Source organism: Anabrus simplex, chromosome 1, assembly GCF_040414725.1.
Source record: "Anabrus simplex isolate iqAnaSimp1 chromosome 1, ASM4041472v1, whole genome shotgun sequence".
NCBI lineage: Eukaryota > Metazoa > Arthropoda > Insecta > Orthoptera > Tettigoniidae > Anabrus > Anabrus simplex.
Window position 1 is genome coordinate 1,639,570,926 of NC_090265.1, and position 12,620 is coordinate 1,639,583,545.

The 12,620-nt window shown below is 38.8% G+C and overlaps 1 protein-coding gene across 2 annotated transcripts in view; it reads right to left on the minus strand.

Moving 5' to 3' along the window:
- LOC136858645 (poly(A) RNA polymerase gld-2 homolog A) overlaps positions 1–12,620 on the minus strand; it is a 384,677-nt gene that overhangs the window by 335,153 nt on the left and 36,904 nt on the right. For both annotated transcript variants that reach the window (XM_067138357.2, XM_067138358.2), the window contains exon 2: positions 9,128–10,080. In XM_067138357.2, the coding sequence (XP_066994458.1) occupies positions 9,128–9,495 (368 nt within the window). In that variant the 5' untranslated portion in view covers positions 9,496–10,080. The remainder of the gene's footprint in view (positions 1–9,127; positions 10,081–12,620) is intronic.

The window sequence follows — 12,620 nt, forward strand, 5'->3', positions numbered from 1 at the left end:
GTAATTACGCGGATGCTGGAAGGGCTGGCATTAAAGTGGTTCAGGTTGATCAAGACAAATATTCAGTCGTGGGAGAATTTTGCCAGTCGTATCAAACGTTTCGGGCTGTCCGACATGGACTATTGTCTAAAACAAGAGATCTTTAGAAGGACCCTAGGCGTAGGGGAAGGTATCGATTATGCCACTGGTATTTTGACAATGTACAACCGATTGTGTGTGAAGGTGCCCAAGTGCGAAATATTTGACCAGTTTTATCAAAATCTTGCACCTGACTATAAATTGTATATCAAACGATCTCAGGTTGAATGCGTCGATGATATTATTAATTTGGGTTGTGAGTTTGAGTCAATTGTATGCCAGAATAAACAGTATCGTTCGCCTCCAATCCCGTCTGATTGCTCATTTCCCGACGTTTCCTGTCGTGCGGCCGTCAGGTCGGTGTCCTTTGATACATCCCCCTCGCCATCCCGCCCCTTGAGTAGTCCCGAACGCAGGACCAGCGTTGTATCTCCACCTCGGCGCTGTGTTAACGCCATTCAACCCTCTGACTCACCCATTGTAAGCAATTCCGCAGCAAGAAAGTGCTGGAATTGTGGTAAGGTAGGGCATGTTTCTAAAAATTGTTGGTCCAGATCCCGTCTGAAATGTTCTAAGCGTGGTCTTGTTGGCATCACTGGACATGTCCTCGGTGAAGCTCCCGGCAGGGAAACTGAATGCGCGCTGGCGTGATGGCCCGTCGTTGGCACCTAATGTTGGTGTTAATAAAAGGATCTGGGGCCTTCCTTTGTCTACACCCTGGGCCTAGATTTATATGGGATCGCGCATACTATATGCCTTGTTAGATACCGGCTCCTGCATTTCTTCCGTGAATCAGTCCCTTGTGTCGTCCATGGATCGAAAGTATCTACAAAACCGTGAGAGCTTAGGAAAGTTTATGACTGCTGAAGGCTGTCAAGTATGTCCGGCGGGTCATGTCAAGTGTTGCATCAAAATTCATAATCTTTCGTGGGATTGGACGTTTAACGTTGTTACCGATCTGTCTGTTCCGGTTATTTTAGGAATCTATTTTATGCTGGCAACTGGTCTATCCATTTATTTCATCACTCGCAGTTTTGCCTTCCACTTCAAGTCAGGCATCAATTACCCCTTTGAAAACCCCTTCCAGTGTAATACTGTGTGCACCCTCTCTAAATTTGAAACACCCAACGCGTCGTGTGACTTAACCGACAACCAGAACCTAATGTTAAACGGTCTGATGGAGGAGTTTTCTGATGTTTTGACACCGGATTTAGGTTGTGCTAAACATTTCTCCTATTCCATCGAAATCAAAGATGAAACCCCTGTTAGGTCCCCTCCGTTCAGCTACTCGCCTCCGAAGTTGTCCGCCATGAGAATGTGTTAACGAGCTGTTGGATAAGGTCATCAGTCCCTCCAAGTCACCTTTTAGTAGTCCCGCCTTAATAGTCCCCAAGAAGGACGGCAAATTCAGGTTTATTATTGACTATCGGAAGGTAAATAAAAACATTGTATTCGACAGCTTCCCCTTACCCACCATCGAAAGTTCCTTCAAACATTTTAATGGCGCTAGATTCTTCAACGTTTTCGATTCAATTCAGCGTACTACCAAATTCCTCTGGACCCCAAAAGTCGCCCTTGTACAGCCTTTGTCACTCCTTTTGGTCTTTTTGAATTCAATAAAGTACCGATGGGCATCTCAAACAGGGGACAAGTGCTTAGCCGGGTGATGGATTCGATTTTCGGAGATCTGAAATTCTCCTATGTATTCAATTTTCTGGATGATCTTCTCATTTTCTCTCATAGCTTTGACAAGCACCTAGCTCACGTACGTGACGTACTTAGTAATTTGCGCAAACATGGTTTTACTATGAATCCCAAAAAAGGTGTCTCTTTGCTCTAAACATTTGAATTTCCTGGGTCATGTCATCTCCGATTCTGGAAAAGCTGTAAACCATGACAGAGTTAAATGCTTTATTGTCTATTCAGAGTTAAATGCATCAGAGAGTTTCCTCAGCCTAAGAATGTCCGTGGCGTGAGAAGATTCTTGGGTACGGTCGGTTTTTACAGCCATTTCATCAAAAGATTCCCCCAAATTTCAGCCCCCTTAAACCTTCTAAAAAGGAAGAACAGTCGTTTCATCTGGGGTGAAGCCCAAACCCATGCCTTCAATCAGCTGAAAGATGCCCTTTGTCAAGCCCCTGTTCTCCACAGTCCGAACTTCTCCCGTGACTTCTTTCTCCAATGTGACTCCAGTGAACTTGCAGTTTCTGCCGTGCTAAACCAATCCGATGAGGACGTGAAGCTAGTCCCCATCGCGTATTTTAGCAAGTTGTTACACGGAGCTGAGTTGTGTTATTCCATTTACGAAAAGGAATGTCTCGCCGTTGTGTTGGGTGTTGAAAAATTTTGCCCTTATCTGGAACACCGTCATTTCTTCATCCATATGGACAACCGAACCCTGTCGTGGATGAGCACCAACGTCAAGCGACTTGGCAGAACAGCCAGGTGGATCCTTCAACTATCGGCGTATAAGTACACCGCTGTGCATGTTCGTGGATGGGAGAACGTCGTGGCCGACTGTCACGTATGTTCGACGGAATAAATGAGAGAGATCGAGGACGCGGACAAATGCCATGAGTCTGACAGTGTTGAATGTATTAATATTCTGCAGGAATATCCTTGGTCGTTTTCGGACATTTCAGAGCACCAGAATGCTGACAGCGAGTGTCAAGAACTGATGAAAGGAGACGCTGACGGGTCTCTTCACGATAAGTCGTTTAGTATAAAACGTGGGTTGTTGGTTCTTTGTTGTCGTAAAAAAGGAAAGGACAAGATTTATGTTCCCGTTAAGTTAAGACGCACGATCTTACATTATTACCATGACTCTTACTTAGGGGCTCATTTATGTCAGTATAAGACGTTGCATCGCATCTCTCGTGATTTCTTCTGGCCAAATCTCAAAAGAGAAGGGCTTAACTACATGAAAAGTTGAGACGTTTGTCAACGGTCTAAACCTGCACAATCTTCTCAGATTGGACTCCATTCCGCTCTTGTGGCAACGTACCCAGGAGAAAGGTTGTTCGTTGATTATTTCGGTCCTCTCACCAAGTCCAAAAATGGCAACAATGGAATCCTATCTGTCGTTGATGCCTTCTCAAAATTTGTCTGGTTATTCCCAGTCCTCAAAATTAACTCCAACAGCGCCGTTCACTTCTTGTCTCGTCACATTTTTGGAATTTATGGCCTCCCCGAAAGTGTTGGTGACTGACAATGCCCTGGCTGAGCTAAGTATCTATAATTAATGTGAGACCTAATTTGTGAAACGATGAGTTGCACTGTACGAGTTGCCTTGATTTATTTACTCATACCAATCTGCTGGTATTGTTTGCCTAGGAGGGCAAAAAGTCGTATGAATGAATGTGAGGATGACGTGTCGATCAGCTAAATTCATTTTTATTTATTCTTTACCGTGCCTTGTTATTTCTTGGGTGCGATGTCGTTTGGTGTCTGTCCTGGTCGTTTGTGACGTAGAGGGTGCCATATTATTTCGTTTCTTTCGTGGGCGTGCACAGGCCCATGTTATTCTTTGAGATTGGCAGTCCATTCATTGCTCCAGAGAGCTTTCTCTCTGCCCTTTGATGAAATCTTCCTTGGTCGTACCCTCTCTGGTTTAACTTCTTATTTTATCTGCTCCTTGGTGTGGGGAATCGTAACGAGAGGAATTGTTGAATAATGATTTGAAAAGATAACAGACGCCCACGCTTTGATTTAAATTTTTTCGCTGATTGAATGATCAAATTAAGCCCGTGCAAAAGATATTAACATCACAGCATTATGTTGCAAGGTCACTGATTATTCGATGGAAACATTATATGAATAACTAAGCCTGGTGTTTAAAAGAATTGATGAGGTCACATAATGTTGACACATTTTCCATTTGCATACCTGCCAACATTACAAAACCAAAAATCAGGAGATTTTGATGTGAAAATCAGGAGAAATCAGGAGATACAATTGGTCAAAACTGCTAATTCTACATGTCTCGCGCAATACAGTACTACGATATATTTATAACATTTGTCTCAAAGCCCGACTGTTGCTATACTAGGCTACAAGGTTAAAAATTATACATCTCTATTCCTTCACAGGAAGTATGTGAGTGAGTTGATCGGTCTCTGATAAGCCTTCCGAAAATAGTATGAACTCATGCCCCACATGTGTGAATTAGTCATGCACTTAGATACCATTACTTAGCAAATGCATAGATTAATATATTGCATCAAGCGCCCGCGCGATTATGCGAAGCGCAATGCTATTTGGATCAAATAACTAGCCGATGCACCCGTGCTTCGCTACAGAATTCTAGGAAAGACTGTCCTTATAGTTTTCCCAATTGTTACAATGACGCCAGTATATCGCAATTCAAAGCAATGCTATCATATGAAATACTGGATAAAATGAAAAACGGCACATTTTCTCACTTTTAGCGAAAAGTAGGCCTACTACGGTGTCGATCTAACAGTTCAAAGTTTCAGACCAGGCGGCAGACAGCCGCGAACACTCCTGTGTAATTATTCCGTTTAAGTGTGCACACTGCTCTTTCCAATCATTGCCTCAGAGTAGGGATCGAATAGCTGGAATACTATGCTGATCCAGTGTGTTCTGTACCAGTAGTATCACAAAATTTATGAACCAGAGGAATGGCATGCTAAAAAGAGAGATCTAACTCCCCACTCCCCAGCTACTTCCCGCCAATATTATCGGAGATAAATGGCAGCAGAATACACAAAGCACATCACAACAAACAATGGTCAATGTAATGGTATTGTTGATCAATTCGATAAGCTTTCTATAGTGGAGGCCTTCACATTTAGTTTTCTTCCGAATCTGTGATATTAGAGCATCTAATGTCAAGTGAGTCCTCCTTTCTTTCAAGACCTCTTGTGTTATTTACGTGATCATTTCTTCATGACTTTTTTCTCGTTCTTATAATCATCTTCACAATTTAATCACCATCACCACCAATATTATTATAGTCGGTACGGTAAAACTGAATAAGACATAAATAATCGGAAATTGTATTCTCGATAACTTTTGTTATGTAGTTTACTTTTCAATATGACCAGTAAGATAGAATAAAATTATGTATAGCGTAGACTGTAGTTCCTTATTCCCCGACTTAACGTAAAATTCTGTTCACCCATTTACTCGAACCTCGGCGCTATGGACTTAGCAAAAAAAAAAAAATCACGAATATCTCTGTTATCATAGCCGGTACAGTAAAATGTATGAGACATAAATGATAGGAAATTTAATAATATATAACTATAGTTATGTAGTATTTATCGATAGAGCCAATAATAAAATATTTCAGAATTAAATTTTAGGACTTCCCCTAAACTACCATTTCACTCTGCGTGAATACGATTATTTACGACCTAGATTGTAGAGACTTATTCCCCGACATTATATACCGATTTTCATTAATTCCCTTCAGCCGTTTTCTCGTGATGAGCGTGCGTACATACATAGGCCTACATGCAGACAGACAGAAATTACGGACAATTAAAACGTGCATTTCCATTACTATGGTCACGACCGGTACGGAAATATCATTTTAAAATTCTGAGCAATGTACAGACAAAACTCTTATTTTCTTTATAGTGAGGGTAAATTAAAATTAGTCAGAATTGTCTCGAAATGGATCCTAAAATCTCTAGAAAAGTCACTAGTCGTTATCATTGAAATTCTGTCACCAAATTACTAAGAAAGACGCAATATCTAGCGACTAGTCTCTAGAATCGATCAAAGAGTACGGAATCGACTAGACTGATGTGAACGAACACGAACATTACACAAGAGAATGAGAGATTGACAATCGATATACAGGTTTTAATAAACATCGTACATTCGCGCACATTTCACGCATCAATAAACGTCGATATTTCGTTTGAAAGCGGCCAATGAGCGAAGGACTTTCGGTCATTGGCATAAAAAAGCTGAAATGATGGGATTTGAAAACAGATGTTTGAAGTTCACCAAAAAATAAGCTAAAATCGGGAGAAATATTAGAATAATCGGGAGGTGGGAAAAACTGTTGAAAATCGGGAGTCTCCCGCCTAAATCGGGAAAGTTGGCAGGTATGCATTTGGGTCTACATCAAACATATATGTATTGCCCTATTTCAATGCTGGTATTTTCCCTTAATTGATTTATTTGATTTGCCTTATATTTCAATAAACCCTCATTTAGTATTTATATGGATTTTTACTCATAGTAGTATTAGTCATTAACTTGAATTGCGTTGATAAGAGGGACATTTCCAGTTCAGGGCTGCGTCGTTCGCCCTTCCTGGTCGGGGATCTACGCCTCATTTTTCTTTTCGATGCAAGCATTTAAACATGTATGTATAGTCTTAGGGGTGGGTGTGGCTCAGTAGAATGGGATCAAATTCCAATATGGAGGTGAAATTAGTCTTGTCACAGTGCTGATGGTCAAATGGGAGACTCACAGAAAACTTTCTTGGCTTTTCACACATGCAGCTCATTAGGGTGTTCTGCAGGAAGGTACTGCCATTTCCATTAGTCCATCAGCTGCCATCCACTGTCAGTGTTATCTGCAACTATAATTTCATCAAATGCCCCTTCCTAAACTTCATTCCAACTACTAATCCTTTCCGTAGCAGCTTCTTACTCTGTCAAAATCAACGATATTGTCCATGAGATGTTGTCTGTGTTCTTCCATCGCATCATCTTTGAAGCTTCTCCCTCAAGGTCTGTTTGCAAATTCAATATGCACAAGTGAAGGTTAAGCTCCTAGGTCTTTAAAACAATTGCAACTTCTGTCAGACATCTTTTCCATTCAGTCATCGTCCAGCAAATGACCCCAATTTGCTATTTCCTAGAAACTCTTAAGAAACCAGTCTACCAACTGTTGAAATATCAAGGCTTCTTGCTCCTTTCACACTGAGCCACAGAAGTATCTTTGGTACCAATGGCATACATTCTTGGGATGAACCATGGTTCGCCTACCTTTCCCGGTTTCCACTTTCCGTGTGAAAAGATGTAATGGTATGGGACACACCTCAATAAACAGGAGCTGCCTAGTACCGGCATTTTCATTATTCAGCATGAACCAAGCCTCAAGCATTAATTTCTTGAAAAGCACACACACTACAGTTTCTTGTTTTCATCCATAGATAAGAAATTGTACTTCTTTACACCTTCACAGAAGTCCATCGAACACTTCAACTAGTACAAAGTGTACAAGAGTGTTGATTTTGAAATTATTAACTTTAATGGCCACATTGGAAAACTTGAGTCATTCCACATTAAGTTTATTTGGTTCTTGTGATCTGCTGACTACTTTTTCATTTGTTCCAATCATTATTTACTCAATTAGTCTAACATCGTTATATATATCGTTATGTGAAATTTCTGCTGAAAATTTCTTAGTCTTAAGAAGGATGTAATGTTATTTTTATTCTCTATATCTGCTATTCCAAGTCCCAAGTGCTATGAGATCTTGCTGAATTTCTTGGATCCATTGTCCTCGTGTCTTATTTCAAAGATTTATCATCACTAGTTGTCGTAAAATCCGGTTTCCTGGCAGTCGCAAGGTATGAAAGGAATACAAGATTTTCTTCATTTGCTGGCGAGTGGATCAATATCTCAACAGATAGTTTCATCACAAGGGATTCTCGAGACTCCTTCAACCTGGATTTTTTTTATTTATACGTGTTCTGATTAATTTTTTCATTTTTCATGAACTGATCAGTTCTTTCATTTTTAATTTGGAACAGAATTTCACAAGCACAAGCAGCTTCCGGGAGTGTTACCGTTTTATAGGGTTGGATCTTACGTGTCTAATGATAGGCATTTATCATTACACGCTAAGCATGTTAGATTTTTTTTTAAATTTCGCTAATTCTATTCATCCATGTTTGTTCCTTGTTCAAGTTACATGTGATTTCTACAAGATATTTATATTGTAGAACTATATTATTTTTTTGATCATTTATGCTCAGGGGTTTCATCGGCATGATCTCAGTTTTCTCTAAGGATATTTGTAATCCTATTTTTAGGTCGATCTTTTGGAGAATAGTGTTCTGGACACACTTCTTTCACGTCAAGGGTTACGAGAACCAAACCGTCTGCGAACCCCAGGCAATTCGTTCTTATTGAATGTTTTGCTCCAATTTTGATTTTAGGTGGATTTACCTTTTGCTGAAGTTTCACGATGCAATCGAGAGCGATATTAATAAGCAGTGAACACAACCTTGCCTGAAACCAGTTTTTATTGTAAAGCTTTAGACATTTCTTCCTTGAACTTCACCTCGAAATTCAAGTTCATTATAGTTTCATGATTTCTATTAATCTGGGATGAAGCTCATAAGGATTTTTAAAAGTGTGGATCTATGGATACTAATCATATGCTTTTTTTTTTTTTTTTTAATCTATGGATGAGAAAGAGCTGTATATTTCTGCACTTTGAATGTTCCATTACTAGTTTTAGGCTGAGAATTTGGTCTGGGCAGTTTCTGTATGGGAAAATCCTCCTTGGTATTCTCCAAGTTGTGGTTCCAGTGAGGTTTTAATCCCGTTTTTGAAGTTATAATAAATATGAAATAGCAAAAGAGAAAATACATGTACTTGAAAACATTACACATTTTAACAAGAAATTTTATCTCTATACTTCAAATAGTTGAGTACAGAAGACTGTATGCAAGGGCTACATTAATAGGCATCAACTTTCAGAAACCTTGGAATATGGGTAGACCTTGCCACTCTAAATGCCTGAAAGACTAAGGACAAGTTGAATTTAAGATCAAGTTTAAGCCAAGGTTAGCTCGGTTACAAAATATACAAAGACTAACCTGAGATAATGTTCATTTCAGATACTCTGCTTTGTAATTTGGCTATGCTCAAACAAGTAAGACCATTTTCTTACCCTAAACTTTTGCTACGGTATGTATTGTAGTACTATATCATTGTTCTGATCAACTAACACTGAAAGCTTATGTTGAGGCATAAAATTAAGTGCAAAGGAACTACAGTATTATTAAACAAGACTACTGTAGATGGTTAAATTTTATAAATAATATACTCACCTAGCCATGTTGTTTTTGTTCCAGTAATTCTTTTTCACAGATGTATTGTTTGCAGGACGAAAACCAACGTGTGGCGGAGGGGGCATCAACACTGAACCAGGTCCATGCAAGTTTCCTCGCTCTCTCCACCCAGTGCCACCTCCTCTGCCATTCTGAGGATAGTGTCCAAAACCACGGTTACGAATGGGCGGCATCTCTAAACCCATCAGTTGCAGGAGTTCAACAGGACAGTGTCGATCAAAAGGGCTATGAGTGTAACAATGATTGGAGATAATATGATTTTGGCGATTGCTGTCTGGGTAGCCAAGTTGTTGGTGTTGTCCCATTAACTGTGTCAGCATATGAGGTGGGAACATTGCATGATACATCGCCTCCCAGAACGAGTCTCTTCTTATAACTGAACACAATACAGGTCTAAGCGTACAAATAGATCACATAGAAACTTTTAAAATAAATATATTTATATAAATATTAGGCAAGAGTTATTAGATGGAGAAGTTACAAGATAATACTAAAGATGAACCATTTATTTCCTTTGCTTCTGGAATCGTAATATTTCCCAACATACGCACACTGCAATTATTACTGAATACTACTGGAAGAATTTATAAGAATTTCAGATGAAGTCTTGAAGATGTCCAAAATAGTGAGAAGTGGCTGATCTCACCAAACTTCAAATAACTGTTTCATCTCCCATTCTGAAATTTACAGCACCAAAACATAATCTTCCATGGATGTACACTTCGTTGTGTTAGAAAATTCCATAATAGAGTAAGTTCACTACTCATGTCTTGAATCTTGTAAATGAAACATGCTTGCAGTTCCTTGCAGTGTGGTCACTAGTCCAACTACCCGTAAATATCACAGCCTTTGGATACAAATAAGAATTGGAGAGATTATGGCCCACCGTTTCTTGATATGGCTTAGTTAATTTAAAGCATTCCACAAATTTCCTGTAAAAGAAAACATACATTTATGAAGAAGTAAAAGAATAGTCACTCAAGTTAATGCAATGAGCTCACAGAAGAAAGGACAATATAGTTTAAAATGGCACCAGGACTTATCAGAAGTTAACATCTCGGAATTTCAGGGGGGAGGAAATAAGTTTCTTTTTAAATAGGGTCCACCTTAAGAATTACATATACATAATAAAATGAATAAAGCAGGTCATGTTTTGCCCCTATTTCAGGCAAGCCACAGTCACTAACAGCATTATTGTTTTATTATGTCCCACTAACTACTTTTATGGTTTTTGGACATGCAGAGGTCTAGGAAAGTTGACTCGCAGGAGTGCTTTTAAGTGGCAGTAAATCTTGAGCACCTTCAAATACCACTGGACTGAGCTAGGAACAGACCTGCCAAATTGGTCTCAGAAGGCCAAGCTACTAAGTCCAGCCCTCACTAAAGAGGTACCTTGGACTCTTCTGTACACTAACGATGTAATGTTGACTGCATAATCATATGAAGAAGGGACATAAGCAATTAACAGTCATGGAAGAACAGTTTTGATACCTACAGACTAAAATCAAACTTAGAATAAAAAGAGTACATAGCCTGTGGAGGTGATAACACTGCAACAATCAGCATTTTTTTAATTTGTTTATATTAATATTCTTGAATATTTCAAGAATCACACTGTCTTTAGTTTCTTCAGTAGCCGCAGGAATTTCAGTTTATATCTGATTTCCACATTTTAAATACCGACTTCCCTGCTCTTACGAACAAGAAGAGTCAGATGATTGGTCTGGACACTACTGTCAGTTTTCAACACAATAGGGAACATGCGTAATTTTCAAAGAAAATTTTTTTTTTTAAGTACACCAATGAAATAGTAAGGAAACATGTTGCATTGTGATAAGGAACTTTGTTTTCCATCATTAAAAAAAATTTAAGTCTCCTTCTGCAAGGCGAGTAAAACATCCTGCGACATAAGCAGTGGGCTGTGAAGTCACCGCCCAGTACCACATGAAGCTCCACCAGCCATTGTGCACAAGCTGTTACTAAAAGCCGAAGTTTTCATTTGTGATTGCGAAGAACTTTGAAATGACGGAAGGGTTAGAAAAGGCACAGAATCTACCATGTCTGGATGCCATCATAATGGTTATCATACTTGAAAAATAGCAACTCTTTTGTGGTTGGCAGAAATTTGCGGAATAAAAGCAAATTGACATCTTTTATATACGTGCAATGTACTGTTACTCATGTATAAGGATAACAAGTAACATTAATAGAAATCACTTAAATCACCTTTGCAATTTATTTCTAGATTGTTTCCCATATTAGAAAATACATCTAATTTTTTGGTTTTCACCATTACTAAAGTAACAAGTCAGACTTCAGCAACTAGCATTATAGTTTTATAGCTCTATGACCTATCATTCCTGAAAAATATAGATTGATTAAATACCTTTAGTTCATTTCTCTGGTTTTTCATATCAAGCAAGAACAGCATTGTGGTGACAGTTTAGTCACGTCTTTAGGTGCTGTGATTTTTACCCATTGGAATGCCTATTTGGCAAGTACAATCAAAAACCTAGGCTAAGTATGATGACATAAAAATGTTAGTGTTGAACTGTAGAAGTACTGTATAGAAAGGAATAGAAAAAGTAATTCTATAAATATACTCTTACCAGATACTGTAACAGCAGTTGAAACATGGCTGAGAAATTATATAATGGATGCAGAAATGTTCTCATGGAAATAGTGTGTGTATCGTAGAGATAGGATAGGAATGGTAGGAAGGGGAGTATTCATTCTGGTGAAAGAAGAATTTGTAAGCTACAAAAAAGTTCAAGATGACAAACATGAAATTCTAGGTGTAAGGCTCATTTCTGAAGGTAATGGACAGCTTCATGTATTTGGAGTGTACAGACTAGGGAAGGGAAGTGCTGATGCTTATTCAGAATTATTTGATTAGATAATCAGCTATGTGGGAAATGACATGGAAAGGAATGTGATTGTAGTGGGAGTTTTCAATTTACCAAATGTCAACTGGGAAGGTAATGCAAACGACAGGAAGCATGACCAACAAATGGCAAATAAGTTAATATGGGACGGACATCTGATTCAGAAAGTGACAAAACCAACTAGAGAGAAGAATATCCTGGACATGGTGCTGGTAAAACCAGATTAGCACTATAGAGTAATAGTTGGTATTAGTGATCATGAAGCTGCTTTTGTCATAAATAAAAATAAATGTGATGGAAGGACTTCAAAAAAAGTACGACTATTAGGCAGTAGAATAATGGCTGACAAAGCAGGCATGAGGGAGTTTAAAAAAGTTACTGTGATCAGTGAAAAATGGTAAACAAAAATGTAAACAGACTCTGGAATGGGTTTAAAGCAATTGTTAAGGAAAGTGCAAACAGGTTTGAACCTTAATATAATAGAGAAAGAGACTAAGACAGAGGTGCAGACTGGAAAGAGTTAGAAATGGCTGTGGAAGTATGGAGAAAGGGAAGGAACTTACCAGGAAATTGAATCAAATCAAGTT